The 24160-nt window shown below is 40.2% G+C and overlaps 1 protein-coding gene across 1 annotated transcript; it reads left to right on the top strand.

The window, feature by feature from the left end:
• mapkapk2a (MAPK activated protein kinase 2a) lies at positions 1-23660 on the top strand. Its single transcript, XM_062398668.1, has 10 exons — positions 1-799; positions 12537-12676; positions 17889-17953; positions 18115-18194; positions 18336-18462; positions 18751-18826; positions 18908-19032; positions 20455-20540; positions 20663-20743; positions 21845-23660. The coding sequence occupies exons 1-10, from the start codon at positions 563-565 to the stop codon at positions 21992-21994; spliced, it is 1167 nt and encodes a 388-aa protein (XP_062254652.1). The 5' UTR covers positions 1-562; the 3' UTR covers positions 21995-23660.
• The last annotated feature ends 500 nt before the right edge of the window (positions 23661-24160 follow it).

A 24160-nucleotide genomic window follows, 5' to 3' on the forward strand; every position in this document is an offset into this window, starting at 1 on the left:
TCCATGACGTCAGCAGTAAAACCTGCTCCGGCTGGGTGTCTGTCGCTCGCTCGGGGACTGAAGTGAGTTTGTGCGGCAGCTAATCGGGACTTTTTCCCTCCTCTCGTCTCGTCTGTCGTCTGTTGAATGTTTCCTCTCGTTTCGTAGCGTCGCTGTTCGGCTCGTGTGTGGTAAAGTTAGCGAGTCCGTCGATGTATGGGCCGTCTCAGTAAAAGTTCCCGAAGTGCTGTTTGAGGAACCGGTGGACGGCGGACACCACCGGAGATGGATAAGCTAACCGATAGCCGAGTTGTTAGCCGAGAATCATAGGTCAAGAATAGGATCGAGCTAGCATGCTAGCAGCTAGCTAGCATAGCATTTCAGCGGCTAAGTGACTTTGTTAACCTGTAACGTCCAAACTAATGTCGGTGACCCCTCTGGCCTGGTAGCTTCACTGTGAATAGTTCGCCGGAGACCGGCAAACCCCAACCAAAGGACCCGGTGTTAGTTAGAGGAGAGGAAAGGGGCTGAGGAGTGTTGTCGAGAGGCGGCTGTTGTTCATCTCTCAGCCCGGACCAGGAGCATGCTGTCCAACGCACAGAACCAGCCGCTGTTCCCCAACCCGGGGCAGCAGAACCCGGCCGGGCAGCAGAACCCCACCGGCCAGTTTCTGCCCTACAACGCCAGACCCAACTTACAGATCAAGAAGAACGCCATCACAGACGAATACAAGGTGACCAGCCAGGTGCTGGGGCTGGGCATCAATGGAAAGGTGCTTGAAATCTTCCAGAAGAAGACGGGAGACAAATATGCGCTGAAGGTAGGTTTGTTTTCGATAAATAAACCGGGTCAAGGATGTTAAACCGGCACACAAGTGAGTCTTAAATAGTAAATCTAGTGTCCCGGAAGAAAAGAGCACCCCTGAGGTGTGGGGCTCAGCCGACGTCACTACATGTGATGTCAGTTGGCCTTTCCAGATTTTCTCAAGTCAGCTTGTACCATTTCTGAGGTGTAAACACACAAGTCAGTGGAATAACAATGTACCTGCATTATCTTACCCAATCAATTGCCTCACGTTTACTTTAGTTATTTGTTCAGTACTTGTTACTTCCTTTTTGAATTTAAATAATGATGTCGTTTTTTCAAGGAGATAATAAAATAGATAGAGGAAGTGTCAACCAATACAGTTTTTATAGGGGAGATGCTGACATAGACTAATACTTGTTAAAAATACAAAAAATTAATATTTGGAAGACGTATACTTACAATTGCAGTAAAAATGAAAGTACCTACAGCATCACACAAAGTCTATAGACACACCCGTTAGTTGTCAAGATTTTTCCATTATCTTGTTGAACCCATTAATGTCAACAAATAACAAACATCTGTGTATAATGTTATACACTTCAATAACAACACAGAACATATCTTCCAGTTGATTCATTACCAACCCTAGTACGTCTTATAACCATGATATGTCCTTTTATTTACAATAATTGTTATAACATGTATTAACATAACCATAGAACGTTGTTGTTTTTTGAAACATAGAAGATTGTGTTATTTTTCCCAACTTCTGCCATTTCTGTTGCGTTGCCTTCAATACACAGTTTCACTAGATGGCTGTAGCTGCTCTGTTGTGCAAATGTGTTCCTCTGGCTCATCTGTTTACACAGTAGTCTTCAGTCTTGATAGGCTATTACTCATGATGGACAACCAATCAATCTACGGAGCGGTGTCCTCAGCCACGGACAGGCAGCAGCTTCACAGCCAAAGCAGCATTTTTGAACTATTATAATTTATTAGCTATCAGGGCAAAAAATAGTATGAATCGTAAAATGTTGCATTGGAATCAATAGTCGGCCGGGCTGATAATCAATGGACCACGAAAATATAGAATAAGTCAAAAGAGGCAGTAGGCTACGACCTCAAATGAATACCTGTTACATTTTGGTCTAACACACAAAGTTGGTGTGACCACCAACCGAGTCTGAACAGAAACCTGGAGGTCTGAATCTGCTTGACATTCTCCACTATTTTCTTACATTTGTTGACTGACTGATTGATGAAAGGAGGTAATCAACAGATAAAGTTTCTTTGTTATGATGAATTGCTTTTTGTGTGTCATGCTTGTGCTGGACTGTCCACCATTAGTGTTAATCATGATTAACTTTATTTTATAAATAACACCAACCACAAGTTTGTTGATTGGTTATAAGCAAGAGTTCTGTTAGTATTTCCTCATATAGAATAAAGTGATTTCTCCTAATTCAAATTGAGACAAATATAATTAAGTACGACTGATCATGGATATTTGAGGCTGGTTCCACTTTTATTGGCGCGAAATAATCTAATTTAGGTTGATTTTAAATTATTAGTGTAGGTAATAGTTGTGTATTTTTTATTTAACTGCAGCCTAGATACTACAAATGTTATTTACTGAACATCTGAGTTCATGCTCCTTTCAAGATATACCGTGGAGATACAATTTCTAAATGACTTCAAGCACCTTTTCCAGAGTTATATTCTGTAAAACAGGTTTCCATATTAGTGCAACGCAGACAACATACTGGAAAAATTATTTAAAAAATCCGGGCTCGGTTATTAAGTGACTATTGCAACCACAAAGTTAATACACAACGTTGCGTCACAACCTGCGGGAAGAACCTCTCTCGTCTTACTGCTCTAACACAAGCACAGCACTAAGTGTTTTTTTAATCACCTTATTCTGCTCTTGACACTGCACAAGCCAAATTGATTGAAATAACTAATAAATGACGCTAATAAAATACAGTAAAATAGATAATAAAGAGACTCATGCTCAGTTTTATTGAGTAATAAACTTGTATAAAATAAACTTCTCATTACTGCCTAAGCCTCGCTTATATAAATACAGCACTTTATAAAACATGTACTGACAAATAGAGCATTGGTTCATTCAAAACAACACAAATGTCATCATCAGAGGGAAGCAGTAGGAAAACTACAGGAGTTCCTGGAAATTTAGTGTAAGTGCACATAACAATGTGTACTGAATATTTCAGCATTTTAACCTCTGGACAACTTAATTCATGATGTCAGGGCTTTTTTATATGCATGCGTATATACTCTTTGATTTAAACGCCTCTTTGTGATTTTGATTTGATTGCTCCCTGTACACTCAGGGTTTCTGCAAGTCCTTTCTTAAGTCTAAAAGCCTATGATTAAATGAAAATGTAAATGTAATATTTCTTAAATACAATTTGTATATATATATCTATTTATATAAATACCAATGACGCCGTTGCTAAACTACAAAAACAAATCAACCAATGGCCACTTTTATAAACCGTGGCTGGCTGGAGAACACCAGATTAAGTGCTTTGTTGAAATCTGTTGGAAAAATAACAAACTTAATGCTCACTGTTCCCTCATGCAAGTAAGGAAATTAGGGAACTAATCAGGGTCTAAGCATAGAAAGGTATGAGTCACAAAAACAAGAAGCTGCCGTTACATACCACTAGCAAATGCCGGTCAGCATTCGCTCTGCACTAATAATGTTCATTTTCATAACTCCTGCAACTCTGGTAAATGACCTCCGGACAATGCATGGATCGACAGGTACTGAAAGGGTCACAGGGGTACTGCAGACAATCTTCACCTTTACAGATAATACTAAATGTCATAATCCAACCTAAATCTACACTGAACTAAAAACACATCTTAATCCTCTTACAGCCCTTTGAAGTAGTGAGGATGCGCATCCAAATGTCCTCACTTTATAAGGTCTAATGGCTACTTCATTATTTGTTGTCATGTTCAGATGAAATTCCATGTCGAATTTGAATGAATTTATTTATTTTACAAATAGTCTCGGACTCAAGTTTTCCCTCTACTCCTCTGTTCTTTCTACACTTTGTCAGTTAAACATGTAACAGGTCCTAAATTGCATTTGTACAGGGGTCTTAAAAAGGTCTGGAAAAAGTCTAAGCTGTAAGTTCACTGTTATCTTCTCATGCTCTTGAAAAAGACTGTAAGCGAACAGACGGAGACCTTTACTGAATGAACTATTGAACTGTTGCACTTTTTGTTCTAGACGCTGACGTCAGCTGAGTCAGCTCTATGTCATCGTCTCTGTTTTAATAGAGTTGCATTAGAAAGCAGGATTAGAAATCGGCCAGCTTGGCCCAAGGTGACTTCACCTTGTGAAACTTTTACTTGTCTCTTGAATAAACGTTTAAGATAACAATGCCGGAGAAGTTAGTGTCTGTGGTAGAGAGACTGGTACAGGTCTAGAGAAGGAAAGTTCTACAAATTCATATTTTACTACCTTGCAACAGGCTGTGTGGTTTTTGCCTTAGACAAAGCTACGTACATTTCTGCGTTGATAGGTTTGCCTTCAAGTGTCCTGTTGCTTAGACACTCTTGAAGGGTGTGAGGCATCTGCGGGTATCGTCTTACGGTTACTAAATTTATATGCACAAAAGAAACCAGGTTATCAGGAGCGAAAATGGCCACAAGCTGAATGAAAATAGCACTGTTACCAACAGTTTGTGTGGACCGTAACATTATAAGAAGAAGAAAACATATTTTATTAAGTTCAGTTCTAAAATATATCCATTAATTTGAAGGTATACTTTAAAACACTGGAGCATTTTAAAACTTTGGATAGTGCTGGTCAAAAACTATGTAGAGATGCCTGTCTTTTACATAAGTTGATGTTGATATTTATCATAATAAATGTTATTTCTTTTAAGTTTAAAGACAGATTTTCGCTCCTAGGTGAAGGTTGTGGAGAATGACAAACGCATGATAAACAGCTAAGCTTTTTTCAATATGAACAAAACATCTTTCAATCTGAGTTTGTGTTATACCACCTCACTGTGACTGTACAAAGTGTGTGTGTTTTTGACTCTGTGTGTGTGTGTATATATATATATATATATATACACAAAATTGCAGGCGCTGCAATTGCATCCCTACACCTAACAGTAGTCAAGGTGCTGTTGGCTATGACATGAAGGTTGTGCGCGACCCTCCAAGGATATGCCTCCCCAGACCATCACTGACCCACTGCCAACAGTGCTGTGTGATGGTACAGGCAACATAATGCTCACCAAGGCGTCGCCAGACTCTTTTATAACCATCACATGTTCTTAGTGTCAACTTGATCTCATCTGCGTAGAGAACAGGGCGCCAGTGGCAAACCACCCAATTCTGGTGTTCTCTTGTGCATGCCTATCGCGCTGCACGGTTCTGGGCTGTGAGCACATGTCTAGGATATCGGGCCCTCATGCCACCCTCAGTTTGGTCAGAAACATGTGTAGCCTGCTGAAGGTCATTTGTAGGGCTCTGGCAGTGCTCCTCCTGTTCCTCCTCGCACAAAGGAGCAGACACCGGTCCTGCTGCAGCTTTGACTTCTACTACCCGATCCAGCTCTCCTTGTGTAATGGCCAGTCTCCTGGTATCTTCTCCATGCTCTTGACACTGTGCTGGAGACACAGCAAACCTTCTTGTGACTGCACGTAGTGATGTGCCATCCTGTAGGAGCTGGACTACCAGTGCAACCTGAATGGGCTGTAGGTACAGCCTCATGCTACCAGTAAGGACAAGGACACTAGCAGAACACAAATCTATAGAATAATCAGTGAGGAAGGATAAGGAGAGAGCAGCTGTCTGTGGCCATCACATGGAAAACTATTCCCTTTTTGTCTTGCTCTGGCCTCCAAAGCCTGTTGCAGGTGAAAATGATTCACAATCACGTTTTCTTCCTAAATGGATCCTGAAGTTTAACTGACTTAGTGTTATACTGTGACATGTTAAAGTGTTCCCTTCATTTTTTTTTGAACAGTGTTCATGTGCTTCATGTGTGTTCAGTTTTTGTGAGCGACGCACACACTTACACACAAAGGCAGAGAAAAGAGGAACCGGGACCATTGAACGGTTCAAATGGAAATGTTTCTTTTTTTTTACAGTTATTTTTTTTTGTTCATGGGCTATTGAAGTGCAGATGAATCTAGACTCTGCTTGAATTACATATTCAAGTTGTGTGTCTTACCACTGACACCTAAAACAATATACATTGATATTGCATTCAGGCTGTTTGTGTGATCAAAGGTTAACACAGAGATACAGAGGAAGAGCTCGGCCCATTCTTCAATCATGAGATGATGAGAGAAAGGAAGGAAAAGGTGGGAGGGAGAGAGGAAGGAAGAGGTTCTGTGTTGGCACTCTGAGCTGGTTCTCTATGGAGTAGCATCTGTAAGAAGTATTCTTTGTCATGTATAACATTTAACTGAATATTTTTCTAAACTTCTGTTTAAAATTATAACAGCCATATTGAGTTTTGTTGGCAAAATAATCAGTTGCAGCCCTAGAATATTTGACATTTTTGTTGGACATTTGTACTCTGTATGAATAACCATGTTCCTCGCTACAGATATCGTATTCTGTACTGGGCATGTTTCTTCAAGATCACACATTTTCAAACTATTTTTGATTTGAATCAAAAACTCGATTTTGCTTTACAAATTGAAACGGCTCTGGACGTAGGGTGAAGGTGTAAGAAAGTCGTGTGTGAGTCCTTCATGTATGATTTCCTTTTGAATCAGTTAATCTGTGGAACAAGTGATGCCATTTAAACTGATAGTGTGGTTATAATCTCTGTTTACAAATTCTGCTTGTGAATAGGCAGAATCCTTTAGGCGAGGGACAAGATTTTAGGTCTGGAAACCTTTTATTTTCTGTTTCCAGTTTGCCTAATCACATTTGACTAGGCTTTGGCCGCCCGCAGGTATAGAGACGGAGACAAGATTAAAAGAGGTATAACACATAGACCGAAATGCATTGGCTATGGACTTTCTATTTTATCTGTATTCAGATTCAGATAGCTGTTAGTCGTGATACCTAAAATAAGTACTCAAGGTTTAATAGAAAGTAGTCAGACTGGAAAGCTTTTACGGCAAACCGAAGTCAGTTTTGGTGTGGGTATCCGCTGTCTACACCGACAGTGGAACATATTAGCTGTTGCCCAATCCGTCGACAGACAATAGTCACTAGGCTCACAGACTCTGATTGCCACACGCAAAAGTCTTGTCAAATGTATGGGCTTGGTGTTTGTGTGTACAGATGAGCTTGTTAGGTTCACATGTTTGTTGAGAATGGACTCTTCATCTGTCCCACGGTCTGTAGTCACAGCCTCACATATTGCAGTATACATGAGGGCCTAAGACGGCAGGGTTAGGGTCTGTTGTCTATTTCTGTGTTAAATCTCCTTTGTCCTTTGGTTGCAGAGGTTAGGGATGGTACATGCTGGACTGTCAATAACTCAGTGGGCAGTGAAGGGATCTGTATTACAGCTTATGGTACTTAAAACTGTATTGTTTGTCAACATTCAGGCAAAACTGTTACAGGCCACTCCATGTAATAAGAGCCTATTTGTCCCTTTTTAAGATTGTGTTTGTTTGACATTTGTCATAAACAACCAGATTATGTGAAGTAAAAGCTCTTTGGTAAACATGTATTATAGTGTTTTAAGCACCTTTTGACATAATGTGATTTACTTGGACCCCCACACTGACCGTGTCTTTGTCTGTTGCCTCCCTTTCTGTTGAGGGAAGTGTCTTTGGAAGGATGTGGTGTTGCGGTTGTTTATAGAAAGACCCAGAACTAGCTCGCCCAGTGTATCTGTGTACAGAGTAGTTTCCAAGCTGATGCAGCACCCAGTCATGCTGAAACTCATGTTTATGAATGACCGTAAACACTGCTTTTATCAGAAAACTTTAGTGTGTGTGTGTGTGTGTGTGTGTGTGTGTGTGTGTGTGTGTGTGTGTGTGTGTGTGTGTGTGTGTGTGTGCGTGTGCGTGTGCGTGTGCGTGTGCGTGTGTGTGTGTCTCTCTCTCTTTGCTCTATGGGTCTCATGACCAGTTTCCTAATAAGGAAGCTGTTTTTTACCGTAAAGGAAGTTCTGTTTTTTCTGTTATCCATAGTAAGTTCATTCACTGCACTACATCCTCTGTTCCCCTAATATGAATATTAGCCGACTGTCAGCTAAAAGAGGAAAGGTGCTCAATTTCCTAACCAAGTTTTCCAAAATTTGAATGCTCAAATTGATTATTAAAGTTCTCATTGATCTATTTCATATTGGTTAAATTTGCAGTTTTTTGTGACTGTGGTGTCTCAAGCTTCAAACATGAAGCTAAAACTATTAGACATTTGATTGTTTGAGGCTTGCTTTGTTTTTTTGCGTTTCCGCATTATTTACCACATTGTCATCTCTTCATCAACAACTTCCCAGCTCAATGTGCCAACCTGTGTCTTAGTGAGGAACTTCCTGAAGTGTTAACTGGTTGTCTGCCAACTTTTCTGTTACAGGCTTTTCAAGTTTCCTCCGCCAAGGAGGTTATAGTTTTGTTTGTTTCAAAGTTACCAGGATTGCGCAAAAACTACTGGACACATTAGCCCAGAGCTTGTTGTAATGACGTAGTGTGTGTCAGGGAAGATCTAATTCAATTTAATTCATTCTGGATCAGAGGATCTGCATCCATGAGTTTGTATTCCCTTTCTATAACTCTGCGGGGATACTATTATTTTTTTCTTGACATTTTCGTTTCCAAGGGAATAATTCATGGAACTTAATTAAAAAAAACATACACATTAAGAGTACTGAAATGGGTGTGATTTGGTGTATATTGATTGAATTTAAGGAGATTGTTGGGCCTTGGTTGAGGTTTACTTTAATTTGCCTTTCCTGAGAACATACTCTCTGCACACACACACACACACACACACAGATATGTGTTGGTCCTGTGAGGCCTAGCAGATGTCTTTAATCAGATCATGTCCTATTGACACAAACATGTTTGCTGCTTCACTGAGTGTCAAACACACACACACACACACACACTAACACACACACACAGAAACATCTCTTTAGGTACATTGTTGTTTAACCCTTCTTATCAGCTTGAATGGCTCTTCTGATTTCGGACTAAGCTGATAATAACTTATCTCTCTCCTGCACAGAGTTGCAGTTCTTTATCATCCTCATTGTTATTGTCATTTTTTCGATTTTTCTGTATCGACCCTTCAGCATTTTGTTTGGCTCACGATTGGCAGGTGGAGGATGGGTGCTCCATTAGCTTACTCCTATCCCACCTCCCACTGTCCTGACCTGGGATTGGCAGCCTTTGTGTTTGCTAGAGGAAGTGTATTGTGTGCACATCTGCCCCCCTCGTCTGCCTCATTCTCCATAAGCTTCACTGTTTAGCCTCAAAGGGCCAACAGCAGATGGGGGCTATGCAGTCACACAAGCACCAGCAGAGGGTGATGGGAGTGTGATCTCATGTGTGTTTATAATTGAGTTAAAAAGATGGTGTGAAGTCTTTGTTTCTGGAGGGCAGGCTGCTATATTTAGGTGTGCTTATATTATTTTGGGTGCATGATTCTTCTTTCCAGCACATGCCTGCACGTATGTCAGCCTGTTAGTTCCTCTTAACACTCGGATATCAGAGCAGTCACAGACATGTGCTGCCCTGTGCATAACGTGTGTGTGTGTCTAAAACCTCTCATGCTGTTACTTATTATGTAGTTATGTCAATTTAGACGTTGCAGTTGGTATGAAGACAACCAGGCATTCAGGTAGCAACGATTTAGAGTATAATAATTAATGTTATTTAATGTAAATGTTGCAGTTTATTTCAAGTGTGTTGTTTTGTGGCCTTACATGTGCAACAACATGTTTGGTCTGTGTAAGCTAAGTAGTTGTGGAGAAAACAGAACATTGAACAGGTCAATTATTTGTTTGCATTAGTATTATTATACTATCTATAAGTAATCACTTTTATTTATTTAAAATGAAAAATGTCATACTATTTTTTTAATGGCCACAGAAGTTTGGCTCTCAGCATTAGTGGGTGAAAGTGTCCCAGGATTCCATGATTACACTACATCAGTTCTGTCCAATGCCTCGAGTGACCACAAGTTCATGTGTCTGTTTTGGATCTTTTCACTCTGCTGTGACGCAGGAGGACCCACCCTTGTTTGCTCTTTCCTTAAGGGTGGTTGAACTGTGCTCTGCGATCAGTGATGAGATAAAGCAGAGGTATACCAACACTAGGCCATTCCAGCTCTTTGTGGTAACAAAGATGGTCACTTTTTTAATGGTCATTCACTCACTCCTGAGACTCATCTTTCTCAGAAGAATTATTTATACATTTTGTAACAAGCCAGCACATTAATTCAATAGTCAGTATTAATTACCTCATTAAATATATCCCAGTAAAGCAGTATGTATGTATACTTTGGTGGCTCATTCTACTAAAAAGACTGCCTGCACTTAGTAGCTGTCACTAGTAACACACGGCACCCCAAAAAGAAAACCAGCTGCGCAGTCACAGAGCTGTCTGCAGTGAACTCTGCAAACCAAATATAATCATATCCATAAAGCATTCAGAAGCCTTGAATGCAAAGTAGATGCGGAGAGATTCTTCAAATGTTGTAATCATAAAACTGGCTGTAATTAACATGTACCTGAAAGTTACCTTTTTATGTTGCTCATGTCCGAGGCTATAAGAAACCTTGATGACAATGAAGCATGTGCATCGCTTCACATTTCGTCTGAAGATTTAAAATATACTGGTCTATAACCAATAATAAGAAGAGCTTAGTTGGCTAGCGGGAATGTAGCGAGATTGCTCGCCTCATAGCTCAGGAGTTTGCGGCTTTTGGCTGATTTTCGTGGATATTAACCAGGATGGGATGAAAGAAACAGCTAGACTGGTTAAATGGAGCACAGGCAGCAGATTCTACCACTATCTTCATATACAACAAGTTGACTTAATAAGCAATCATAGCACAGAACTATATCCTTATGTCATCTGTATTTTGAACTAAGCAGTGATTCGTCAGCACTTTTACCCTGGCTTAAAAGGTCTGTTGGTCATTTCATTTTGATGAAATTCCAATTCTAAATGTCCATGTGTCATTATTACTTTACACAAAAAAACTGGAAAACCTCTTCTTGTTTCAGCTAAGATGGGTTCAGGCATTTTGCCAGTAGAAGTGTGTCCTGGTTGAACTGGGTGGAGTCCTTCTTACTGAGTTAAAAGAAAATCTCATACAATGGATTGAGTTAGGTCTGTTTGTATTTACACACACATCCAGGTTACAGTCCTCTGATTTCTTCAACAACATTGTGTGGGAATCCTGGTTTCTGTACGTGGGATAGGTGATAACAGAAACCAGATTTTCCCAGTTAGATTTATCCCATTAAGAAAGAGATTTCTTGGTCAGGTCTACACAGGTTTCTAATTTGATGTGATGTACACTTGTGTATGAAAACTATTTTAAAGATGTGATATGATGGACTATATATTTTTTCTGCCTTTTGTACTTTTGTTCAAACATAGAGAAATCCAAAACTTTATTTTAGTTATCTTTTAATTGCATCATATCAATTTTAGTGGCTTTGCATGTCGCTTGTCATTTCCAGGCCAAATGATGATGGAAAAACAGACTGTTAGCCCGTCCTCCCTCTGTTTGTATAGGTAATTTGTAATGTTTCACTATTATTCATTGCTGCATAAAGTGTCTAAAACTTGAATACATTAATACAAACGTTAACCTGATTTGTGCCTTAGTCACATCAGTAGATTTTCATCTCCAATTTGGTGGAGATGTGTGGTCAAGGGAACATTTCACTTTTTTTAATGTTCAGACGCAGCTTTCCCTGTCCTCACTGCCATACGCCCTCTGCCATCCATCCCCTCATCAACAAAGTTACTTTTATCACTAATGCACTTATGATAAGTAAGTAATGCCACCAAAATAAAGTGGGTAGGGTAGGAGTCTAAATACTGACCTGTGGTTTAACAGTTTATCACGGCTCAAGTTGCCAAGCTTTGTCTGTGTATGTAAAGCCACAGCAGAGTGAGTGCTGTGAATCTCCCAGCTCTTGTTGCCCACTGTTATGTTGTGACCGTGGGTAGGGTTGGAATGTAATACACGATGAGATGGGCAGACGACAGCTCATTGTCAAAGCTACAAGGCCAAATTCCTTCCACTGACTGACAAGGATATTTTTAGATTTACATGTGGGACTATATTCTATAAAGTATAATTAAATGTCTATAAACAACCAGAGGTGCTTACAGAAATTAACATTAAATTATCACAACTTCACAACATACTTGAATGTTGAGTCAATGTTGGAGAAGAATAAAAATGAGGCGTCAATGAATATATGATGACAAACAACTGGTGCTTGGTGCATTGATGTAGTGCCCCACACAGAGGGTGCTGCATTCACACACTAGTTGAGAGACAAAAATAAGAAATATTTTCACTGTTCCGCCAGCTGATGGCAGCACTGCACTTCTGACTTGATGTTGACTTGTGATGTAAAGTACTAGTGGCATCACAACCGGGTTTTCGGTTCCCTAGTCTAAGATGTTTATTGTCAGAAGGAAATGAATAGTTACAGAGTAATGCTAATTTGTAGTCAACTTTAATATTGCACACTTATGTTTGTCTTTGATATTAATTAGCCTCACCCTCCATGCTTCTGTTCTTCTGTCCAGATGCTACAGGATTGTGCCAAGGCCCGTAGGGAAGTGGAACTCCACTGGAGGGCGTCGCCTTGTTCCAACATCGTGCGTATCATTGACGTCTTCGAGAACCTCTATCAGAGCAGGAAGTGTCTGCTTATTGTGATGGAGTGGTGAGTGGATAATCTTGGTGACACACAAACACAAAAATGTTCGTCATTGGGAGTTTGAGACTAAAATTAACAATCATGGCCTCATCTAACTATATACTCCTGACAAAAAATATAGTTCCCAAGTTGTTGGTTGTCACAGTGAAATCAGACATGTTGTAGTTTGGTTGGTTACAAATGGGGATGCTGATGAATGATGAAGCTCAAGTCAGTCTTTAAGCGCTGGTGAGATGCTGGTTATGCCAAGCTTTGTTCTTAGCCAGGTTAATTATTGTAAATCTGTTTTGTGTGACCTGAGTAGAAAATGACCCATTTCTTTTAAATGAGCTTAATATAGTTCCCATGCCTTTTTGTATTTCCACTTCGCAACACTTCAAAGCACCAAACCCACATCTTGTCACACGTGCCTTCATTAGGTTTGTGGTTAACATTGTAAAGCAGAGGTAGTGGTCCAATAGCCTCGCATCGCAAAACTACTGCCGCCGGTGACTCATTTCCTTGAGAACATGAACTCAGCAAGTAAAAAATGAATAGTAGCTCTTCTGACGAAACTAAAAGGTTTCCAAGAATGTCACACTAGATCAACCCTTCAACACTACAGAAATTGGGTTGGTCTGATGAGGCTGTTTAGGATTTAACCCATGTTGTGTAAGAGGCCACTAAAGCGGTTTTCAGACATCACCTCTGGGTAAAGTCCAGGGAATTGGCTACGGGGTTTACGCAGGGTCTGCCTTACACACGTGCACAACACATCGGGAGGTTCTCTGCACAGACGCCCTCACAAAAGCAAGAAATCCTTCGCAGTATTTAAGCGAGAGGTTGAGCAGACAGAGGCAGGAAGTATCTGCCGCTGCGTACTGTATATCAAGGGATTTTGTTCACAGCACCCGACCCCGTCTTCAACTCTTATCACCACAAGCTCTCCTGACATCTTTGTAGGTGTCTTTTACGTGTATGACAAAGCGTTTTCTTTTGTTTTCTTTTCTTCCCAACTCGCTCATGGTGAGTCTAGTGTAGGATGCCCCGCTGTGTAAACGTATGGACTTCTACGGACTTTATACTAATAGGTCAGTCTGATAAAGTCCGTAGAAACTGTGGAGCCGTGCGTCAATGTCGTTACAAAAGCAATTGTACTAGTAACAATCTGAGCAGCCGTGGTTGTCTGCTCAGATACGTACAAGTACAATTGCTATTTTGGGTACCGTAGGCCAGTGCTAATCACATGGCTGTTACCTACCAGTCAGAATTACTAAACAGATTTTAATGCCTCATTTCCTTGAGATTTATGACATTTTGGCTTCTTTTTTCTTCCTGATTTAATCATCAGGTGATATAATTGGTGAGGGATTCGGAGAGTCTCACTAGTATACAAAACTTTTCACAGCTGCAAAGTGTAACACCATATTTGTGACCAGTGTAGATTCATCTGTTCCCAGGTATATAGCTGCTTAATATCCCTTGATCGCTGTAGTAAACACTTATGGTTCCTTGGAGCTGGCAAAGTGCTGAATGCTCTTACATGGAAAGTGGAATTTTGGCTAAAGCTCTGTTATATGCCAACTCTGAAAATTGCCAGAATGTTTAGGTTACTGAGCATTTGGGAATATGGCTTAGATTTTCCCTGCAGTCATTCACTTATAGTGGAATTAAATTTGGTAAATAATACAAAGACACAGCACTAACCAAAAGGGGGACAATGGCTGAACCACATCAACAGCATCAACAACTATGAACTTAGTAGTTATTGATACTGATGCGGAAAGTGATAACAGTTTCTATCCGGATTCAGAGCTTCATTATAGGACTGTTATTAAGGGCGTTTTATCAATTTAGCTATATCTTGATAATGCGCCTACATAAGCAGATGCTATTCACACATATTCACACACGCTCTGCTAGTGTGGAATGTGAAACCATTCAATCTGCAGAGTAAGTGTTCTCTCTTACTTACTCTCTTACTCACTCTTATCTCTGAGGTTTAACCAGTTCAACTGGTTTTTAAATGAAACGCAACTGGTTTATTGCATGTTACACTCAAAACACGCACCCTGACTAATAAAGGGATTAAGAACCACTCACCATTTTTTCTATCACACAAATTAAACTTCCTAAGATCATGTGCTGCATTTGCACAATCGGCTGTTAAACATGGGCATGTTTGTTGGGAGAGTCAAGCTGTTGAGAGATGAACCAACTTTTTTTTTCTTTTTTTTTTTCAGTGAAGGGAGACACATTTGAAATATAAATCATGACTTTTAACTAAGCATACGTCAAGAAGAGTTGTGCCTCTAATGCCTGTAGTTTGCGTTTTTTTTGAGTGTCCAAGTAAAAATTTGACTTTGTTGCATTAGTGTATGATGTGCAGTCGGTTTGGTGCCTTTGCAGCATAAGCACTGTTTGAGCAAATGAGGTAAGAAGTAGAACTGTTTTCTTTCACTGGTTCTCTCGGTCCCACTCACACAGTTCCTGTGCACATTCATCAGCTGATCTCGAACATGCCAAGCAGATGATGAAAAGATAAAAAAAAAACTGATCCTCTTAGTATTTCAGTTGTATTTCAAAGATGGTGGTCCATAGCCCATTATTTTTAAAAGGAGTCAGGTAGAGGAGAGGGACAGCTAATGAGAGATCAGGACTTGAGTGCAGGTGATAAGAGAGCAGGCTGGTAGGTTGGCTAAAGCAATAACTGTGTTTGCTACCCAACAGTGCTATACTGCTTGTATAGTAACCACTGTGGCCCATCCACTGCAGGCAACTCTAAACTTGCATCCGGGTCAACGAAAATGCTTAAGAGAAACTATGATTAGATTTATATTGAGCAAATATCAAGTTGCAAGTCAATCTTTAACATCAATACAAATAAAAATACGACAACTGTCTATAAGCATACAAGATTGACCAGTCTGACCAGTGAACGAGACAATTCAGGAGCCCTGCTGCAGAATCAGTAAGCTACCAAATACAAAGTGCTGGAAGTGACAATTAACACTGCATCTTTCTAACACTACAGCAAATGTCTTCTTTTATTCACCATGCATTTCTTACAATGTTTTTTTTTTAAATATAAACCTTTGTTCAATATTTTGCATAAGTACGTCTTATCATCCCTGCTGCCAAGGTGTTTCCACACTATAAGCAGGTTGTGAAAGAAAGATTAAAAATGTGTAAGGGTTTTTCAGTGTTTCTGCTGTGATGGTGTGAGATGTGCGCTCTTAATACCTCCATTCTCACCAAATCATTGAGTATCTGTTGATGATTCATATGACACTTGTAGGCTCTTTCATGGGTGGGGTGAGAAACCACAAGCTTAGCTTAACGTTTGACCACATGAGAACAACCATCAAGCCACGGTAGGGGACCTAGGCAGTTTGCCAGCAGTCTCAAAGTTACAAGATAGTAGGAAATTGAATTAAGTGTAAATATCTTTTTACTTTTCTCCGACAGTGAAGATCGCTGAAATCCTAAACTCCTGTGCTTGTTGCATTGTTAGTTAAAATAGGTTTAATATCAGAATATGATGCATCAAGCTGCTTTCTGTTTCTCCGTATACAAAAAGTGAATGATTAGTTATGAGAATTGTGTGCTGTGGTTAAAAAGAGCCGCCTCACGGCTCCAAGACTGCGAGTTCTGCCTCCCGTTAACACAGGCGAGCATGAAGAATCATACCATGCATCTTTACACTCTCACACAGAGACACACAAATTCAGCATTGGTGATTCGAACTGAAACTCACACAGTCATACAGGGCGAAACGTAAATGAAACTTAACATCAAGTATAAGCTGAGTGAGATTTTCTCAAACATATAATTGAATTCAGGCTCACAACCATTATCTTTGTATTGGACCATGCTTTATTACTTTTTATACTTACTTTACTTTATTCTGTAACTCTTAGTCATGGACGTGTCTGTTACTTACACTTAAGTAAATTCATGTTTTTTGTGGATCAGGGGGATACTGAGACATATTCCCAGTATTATATAATCAATGTCACAATTGATCAATGTTTGGAATCATCAAAATACAATGGCTAAAACTGTGAAATGGTGAACTCCTGTGTTACTCAGTATCGCTTATTAAATATAATATAATAAAGGTGTGCAATGGACATAGATGTTGTATAAATTGGCCATAAAACCTAAATGTTTGAGCTTTTGACAGTTTCTTTTGTATGATCAACAACATTTTGGTCGATTGACAAATAGAAATAGAACGGAAAAGGGACATGTATGGTCAAGTCTTAAACCATTAAACTGAGATTCTTCTTGTTTGTCTTGATGTCTTCTGGCCATTGATACTGTCCAGTGATTTTTGATATTGAGATTACTCGTCAGATAAAGAGGAGTTGATTCCAGGAAAACTGGGTGTAGGTGGAGACACTTGAAGGTTTTTCACATTCTTTAGTTCAGAAATGAAGAGGCCTCTGAAAAGAGAAGTGAAGTGTTTTCAGGTAACTACAGCCATGATTCAACTCTTATAAAACCGCGAGCTGGGTGACTGAGAATCTTTACAGACGATCGCTGGTCAAGCCACAGACCACATCAGCAGATCAGTAAGAGAGAAAAGAAACTCTGCATCCTTTTTACTTCAAAAGAACTTGGTCATGTTTCATAAGCTGAGGCACATTTTAGCTAGACCATGCATCATTACATGCAGTAATTCTGCCTCAAAATATGATAGTTTTGTGGTTCTGTGTTGGGTTAGGGTTACCCCAAAGCCTTTCTTTGATAATTTTACTTTGCAGAAAAATATTTTGCTCAGGTCTGTTTCCCCTTTGTGTTTCGTTTCCTGTCAGTGCAACTCACTACCGTCAAAGTGTCTGACCAGCTCTCTATATGGAAGAATAATGGTCTCTTGTGAGCTGCTTTCAGACATGCACTGAACTCCAGATAATCTCCTGACATTCTCTGGAGGGGCTGTATGTGTGAACACAAAAGGCCAAGTCAGAGCCTGCAAACTTTCTCCTGAGTCCGAACCCAATCCTGTGGACATCCTTCACAGTTCATGTCTGAAAACAACCTTGTAGACCGGATATGATTCAGTACATATCATTTCAAAGATCTGATATTGGCCTATTGAGACCTGTGCAATGATTATTCAAGATCATATAAAAAATGACCTGTGTATTAAGGTTATATAGACCTGGGCTTGAGAAATAAGATAAATGAAGAGTTAATCTCCTGAAAAATCTAACATCCTGACTCTCTCTCCCAGCATGGATGGTGGTGAACTTTTTTGTCGAATTCAGGACCGAGGAGACCAGGCCTTCACAGAGAGAGGTAACATGATACGTTGGCTTAGTCAGTGAGCATTACACACGACTGGCGGTTTTTGAACCAGCTGAATATAAAGATCAGCTTGTAACGTACATGACGTTACTGGTGAGGTTCCCATTTGCTGGTATGTTTGACCTAGAAGTTTTCTTGTCTCTTTTCTTCAGAGGCATCTGATATCATGAAGAGTATTGGAGAGGCCATTCAATTTCTCCATGCAATCAACATTGCACACAGAGACGTTAAGGTTTGTATCCTAACTTTTCATTAGCACACTGTAATAATACGTTCTCTTGCTTTTTGTTGAGAAAGTAAAGTGAGCTGTGGAAGACTTCCTTAGCTGCTAAAGCTAATGTCTTACTCTTCATTTTCTGAATGTGTCTTGCAGCCTGAGAATTTACTGTATTCGTCGAAGAGGCCCAGTGCCCTGCTCAAACTCACAGACTTCGGCTTTGCCAAGGAAACCACCTCACACAACTCTTTAGCGACTCCCTGCTACACACCCTACTATGTTGGTAAGATCTGATTTTTGAATTTAAACTAATATTCTTACTGCTCCTTGCTTACTAATTCCTCTTTACACCAAAATTGGCAGTTTAATACAGGTAAACTTGCTAAAAAGTCGCTTGACTGCTTTCCCATTGTCAGTAGTAGTTTGCCTCTCTTCCATTGCGGACACGAGCCGAGTGTTAGTGTTTTGTTATTTTTGGACCGGTGGAAAAGGGGCTTAAGACACAGTAAAAAAAGGAAGACTTAGTACCTTTCCCTTCTCTTTCCCATCATCCCTCCCTTTGTATTTGCAGCTCCGGAGGTTCTTGGCCCAGAGAAATACGACAAGTCATGTGACATGTGGTCGTTGGGCGTTATCATGTATATCTTGTAAGTAGTTAATCTCTCATCTCTTCAGCACATTCATTACTGACTGCAGTAACTAATACTGTCGTGTTTAACCCTCACCAGGTTGTGTGGGTACCCTCCTTTTTATTCTAACCACGGTCTCGCCATCTCTCCTGGGATGAAGAAGAGGATCAGGATGGGCCAGTATGAGTTTCCCAACCCTGAATGGTGTGATGTATCAGAAGAAGGTAAGGATATACATGGGAACTGTGCAGTGCAAGTCACCAGGTGTATATCGTAAATTTGTGTATATAGGATCTCCAGGCCGGAGTTATTAAGCTTTAAAATCTCAAACTGAGTCTTTTGTTTGTAGAAAAAATTATAAGTTGCACTTTAAGTTATAAAGTCATGTGAAAATTCAGGACACAGTTTGCGGCCTCACTCCTACATTAAGATACTTTAATTCACGTCAGAAATAACACATCAACACAATAGTAGCGTTTCACAACCTTCTAGAGGCAAATGTCACATGGAAATGTAACATACAAGCAGCTCTTAAAACTGACTCTTACCAAGAAATAGAAACTGGCTCTTATTCGCTGCTGTCAGTCAAATTCACTACAATCGAAAGTGATTGCTTGTTTCCTTTTGTAAAGAATTGTTAATAAAAAAAAAGAGAGAAGCTATGAAGATTAGTCCTACAGCTGCCCAATATCTTCCTCCATCTCAGGGGTGTATGGTGTTTGCGGGGTTAAAACAAAAGAGCCGTACTTACTACTCAATTACCCACACAATCCTCTTTGCCACTGTATGCACTTGCTTTTTTGCATATAGTAGATTTCTCAATTTCATTTTAGATTGCGAGGGTTAATCTGATTTTCTTTGACTGAACAATAGTTTAAGTAAAGTTTCGAGCCTTGATGGCTCATGTATAGGGACACACTGTATCCTATTTAGCTCCAGTATTCAAACATTTTCTTAGTAGATAAGATCTCAGTTCATCGCAGACCTCGGCCAATGCCCTTAAAGGGATAGTTCACCTAGAAATGAAAATACACTCATCTACTCATTACTATACGGTAGGGATGTCACAAGAACCAATACTTACGATACCTTTCGATACTAAAATAACAAAACACAGACGATGCCCATTTTTTGAAGCTACGTAAGAACCGTGAGCGCCGATGCCAGCTGTTAGCATCGGTGCTGCGCCTCTTCTGGAGCTGCAGCGCTGATCTCTGAGCAGCTGAGACCAGAGAAACTCTGTGTTTTCCCTGTTTCCACTGATAAGAAGCAGCGGGTCAGTCAGTGAGCGACTGCTCCACGTGAACGAGCTGTGATCTCACTGTGATCTCACTGTGTGCGCCGCTCGCCGCCCTGTCACTCGCTCAGAGACACAGTCTCTATCTCGGAGCGCGCGCGCGCACACAAACACACACATCGCCCGCTCCTGGTGTTTCATGACGGCCTGATACGATGATGATTTTAAGGGTTAGCCCCTTCATTCACAGTCGACCTGCGAAAACATAACCTCCTTGTCAGAGTTAATAATAGTCCAGTTTATCACCATGCAGAGCCATGGATTCAATTCAATGATACAATTTATATAATAGTTGCTGTAGTCAAGCTTTTCTTTTACTTAATGTTGTGAACAATAATTATGCTTGCAGCTAAACAACTCATTAGGACCCTCCTAAAGACTGAGCCAACCCAAAGGATGACCATCACAGAGTTCATGAATCATCCATGGATCAATGTAAGAACATGAGCTCTCTTATATATTTCCAGATCACTTTCATTCATAATTTCAAAGCAGGTTTTCAGGCTGCAGTCCCCTCGGTGAATTAAGATTTTGATTTTATTTGTTTCTTCCTGAAGCAATCAATGGAGGTTCCCCAGACCCCTCTTCACACCAGCCGTGTACTAAAGGAGGAGAAGGACACATGGGAGGATGTCAAGGTGAGGTGTCCGCTTATCTTTATTTGTCAGATTTATTTATTTAGTACTACTTTGAATTGTATAATTGCACGCCAATTACATTTGAAAGATACGCACAATTAGCTTACTAAAGGTTCCTCATGGACATGGTTCCAGACATTTTCAAGAGGGGCTTGAACACAAACGTCAGCCCCATACGATAATGTCTGAGTGAGCCTACGTGATAATACAGCAGGATAATATCCAGAACATTCACAGCGAGCAGGTGGCCATTTTGACTTTCTTTACTATTCTCTCTGTCCCTATTGACACATGTAAAGCCTCCTTGGGTCTCTTCAAAGTTATTATTATTATTAATATTATTATTGATGTCATCTCTAATACGCTTCTGACACACAACCGGAAAAAAAACCCAACAAAATGTAAATAACTCTGGATGAATTAGACTGTCATACACATAAAGGACATAGATGAAGAGACAATGAGATTCAAGCGGTATTGGCAATAAGAGCGGAAAATGTGCTTTGAAGAAAAACACAAGATTTCCACAGCAGATTTTATGTCATATCCTGCCTCCAGCATTCTGTACCCAGAGATTTTCCTGTTGTTGTGAATGTTTCTGACATTGACAATCTTTGCTACATTCTTTATATGTGAAGGGCAAACTCTGGAAAATCTTCTGACCAATTTTTTGGCTTAAAGGGATAGTTCACCCAAAAATTTTAATTCACTCATTATCTACTTACCACTATGCCAATGGAGATGAGAGTGAAGTGTTTTGGGGACTCAAACTCTTTTCAGGTTCAACGGGGTTGCAAACAAATCCTTGCTTATAACCGTTTCAAACAAAAAAAAATACATAAAATACCTCCATACTGCTCCTGTTTACCCCTGGAACTCCAAGTGTTTTGTGGATTCAAACACTTAACCCACCTCTCCAATGGAAAAGTGGTGGATTTATAATGAATGTTTTGTTCATTTTTGGGTGAACTTTTCCTTTTAAAGTGAAATGTCATACCCTGTGCTGCTTGATTGCCTCATTCAGACCAAAGAAAGACCATGAAAATAACAGACTCGGTCTGGTTGAGCAAGTTGCCTGATGAGCTCCTCTTCATATTTCAGGAGGAAATGACCAGTGCCCTGGCAACGATGAGGGTTGACTATGAGCAAATCAAGATCAAGACCATCGAGGACTCCACCAATCCACTGCTATCGAAACGGAGGAAGAAAGCCTGTAACACCATGGCGGACCCACAGTCTGCTGGCCACTGAAAGATGCAAGCATGCATGCACATATAAACACAGGTTGTAAAAAGGAAGCAATAATTTGTCGCCATGTGATCTGCATTGCATGGATTTTCTCAGTGTTTTATTTTTCATGGCAAATTCTAATGGTTTTTTTTAGGAGTGGTGGTTTTCATTACTCTACCATTTTAATAAACCCAGCACTCTGTCCTGACAGAAGAGGGTGTTGATCTGTGTTTATGCACCACTGAAGAGATTATGAATTTTAGAAAAGGAGAGGAGAGGGAGACTTGGGAAAGCTCTCTCCTCGCTTTTCCCAGTTATCAGGTTGTGTGCTCAACGGGGTTGGAACGTTGAAACGGGACATGAAGCCTTAGCATTAGCAGTAGCTCCCCTGTCGCCCCCCCGTCATGTTCTAGCTCTAGCCCCCCAAACCTGTGAATGTTAAATCAAAAGGCTAAATCCCCCAAAAATTAAGGGAAGGTATCTTTTACAGAGTAACCAGATGTATTTTGAACTGACAAGTAGAATGTAAGGACTCTGTCCCTGATTGTTGGAATTGGCTGGAAATCATTGCTCGTTGTTGGGATTTGGACTGGGTGTGTCTGTCAGGTTCAGTTTGTCGTTGTGAATGTCGAGCAGAGGCCTATGCACTCACACGAGGGCCACGTGCCATTCAGACAGAGCATCTCACTCGTGGTCCCTTTCTCCTTCTTTTAATGTTCTCTTGTTCTTCAGGTACATGGTTGTAGGGCAGAGAAGGAAGGGCGCGTTTAAAGAGCAGAACCTGACTCGTCTTTCTCCTGCATGTAGCTCATAGGAGACAAATGATACTGTATTTTTTCATGGATTTTTAGCAAAGGCCTTACTGAGTTTTGCTAAAGCAGCAGATCACTTTTAATCCCTGCCTACCATTTGGTTCAGGCTTTAACCAAATGTTCCGCTTCAGAATTTATAACATTGCCAGATTATATTTCAGGTTAACGCTATGCAGATGTGTTTGTTAGCTTGAAGTACTGCCAGGGCCTTTTTTTTTGTTAGTGTTGATTTCTGTTTGCAGTTGTGTCGAGCAACAATAGGGAGAGTTTGTGTGTTTTTATGTAAGCAGTAGCGCCCTCTAGGGAGTACATGGTTCAGACTGGTCATTCAGAGTAAACGGTTTGTTACACCAGTTCAACTGTCTGGGGCCTCAGTGGGACAGATCGGGTGCAATGCCGCTGTTCTCCAACACTTCTCCTCCATACTTCCTGGAGGATGGACAAGAAGCAGAAAGTACTTAAGAGCTGTTCCTCTTCCCCGAGCAGAGTCTGACACACCACCAGCAAACTGTCATCACATCCAGAGAGGTCGTGATGGCTGGTTCCTCCTTTGTGTTCTGTTAAGCAGGAATGCCTCCCAGCTCACTTGGGATCAAATGTTATCACTTCACTTTGTAGAATCACATCCACATTATGTGTCGCATCGCACCTACAAATCTCTCACTGTAAAAATGGTCATTGAATGTTTGGGGCAATGTGTTCCCTATTGTTTCTTTTCTTTTAAATCAGTTTGTATGTTTTGGTTTTATCCCTATCAACACTTTTTTGTAGTGGAATCACAGATGTGTCTCCCCCCATGTCGTTGAGTCTTTTCTGCTCCACATGCTGTACTTTCTGCTTCAGCTTTGGATTAAAAAAAACATATAAAGCACAAACCTGCCCACTCATCTCGTTTTTTTGAATGTGAAATGACACAGCACACAAGTGCACCTGTAGAGAGGATGTTTTTTGTATATATGTTAGAAAGGAAAGCTATACAGGCATTCAGTCCCACAAAGCAGAATGTGACTTTTAAACAACTTTTTTCTATACCAGTCAATATTGTTTTAAAACTATAATGGTACTTTGTATAGCACATACCACCCCCTTAAAATCAATCTGCAAAAATTTCACACACTCATAAATATCATTCAGTTTTTTCAATATCCATCAATAATTCTCTTTTATATGAATTTATTTTGGTAAAATGCCCTAATGTTAGAGAAAGTAGCAGGGAAAAACATTTGGATCTGCCCCTTGATCTGGATCCAGGTTCAAATTGAAATATTTCTATAAAACAAATAGATGATTTGTACTTAATTATTTGTTGAATATCACTCGTAATACTGTGACACGAGTTACTGTTCATATCTCTTCAGTTCAAATGTCCCTATGT

This window comes from Platichthys flesus, chromosome 2 (genome assembly GCF_949316205.1).
Source record: "Platichthys flesus chromosome 2, fPlaFle2.1, whole genome shotgun sequence".
NCBI classification, from domain to species: Eukaryota; Metazoa; Chordata; class Actinopteri; order Pleuronectiformes; family Pleuronectidae; genus Platichthys; species Platichthys flesus.

Coding starts and splice junctions, on each gene's coding strand:
- mapkapk2a (XM_062398668.1), top strand. CDS start 563: ATGCTGTCCAACGCACAGAACCAGCCGCTGTTCCCCAACCCGGGGCAG. Junction 18,195..18,335: donor TTGCACACAGAGACGTTAAG/GTTTGTATCCTA, acceptor TGTGTCTTGCAG/CCTGAGAATTTACTGTATTC. Junction 18,463..18,750: donor CTACACACCCTACTATGTTG/GTAAGATCTGAT, acceptor TTGTATTTGCAG/CTCCGGAGGTTCTTGGCCCA.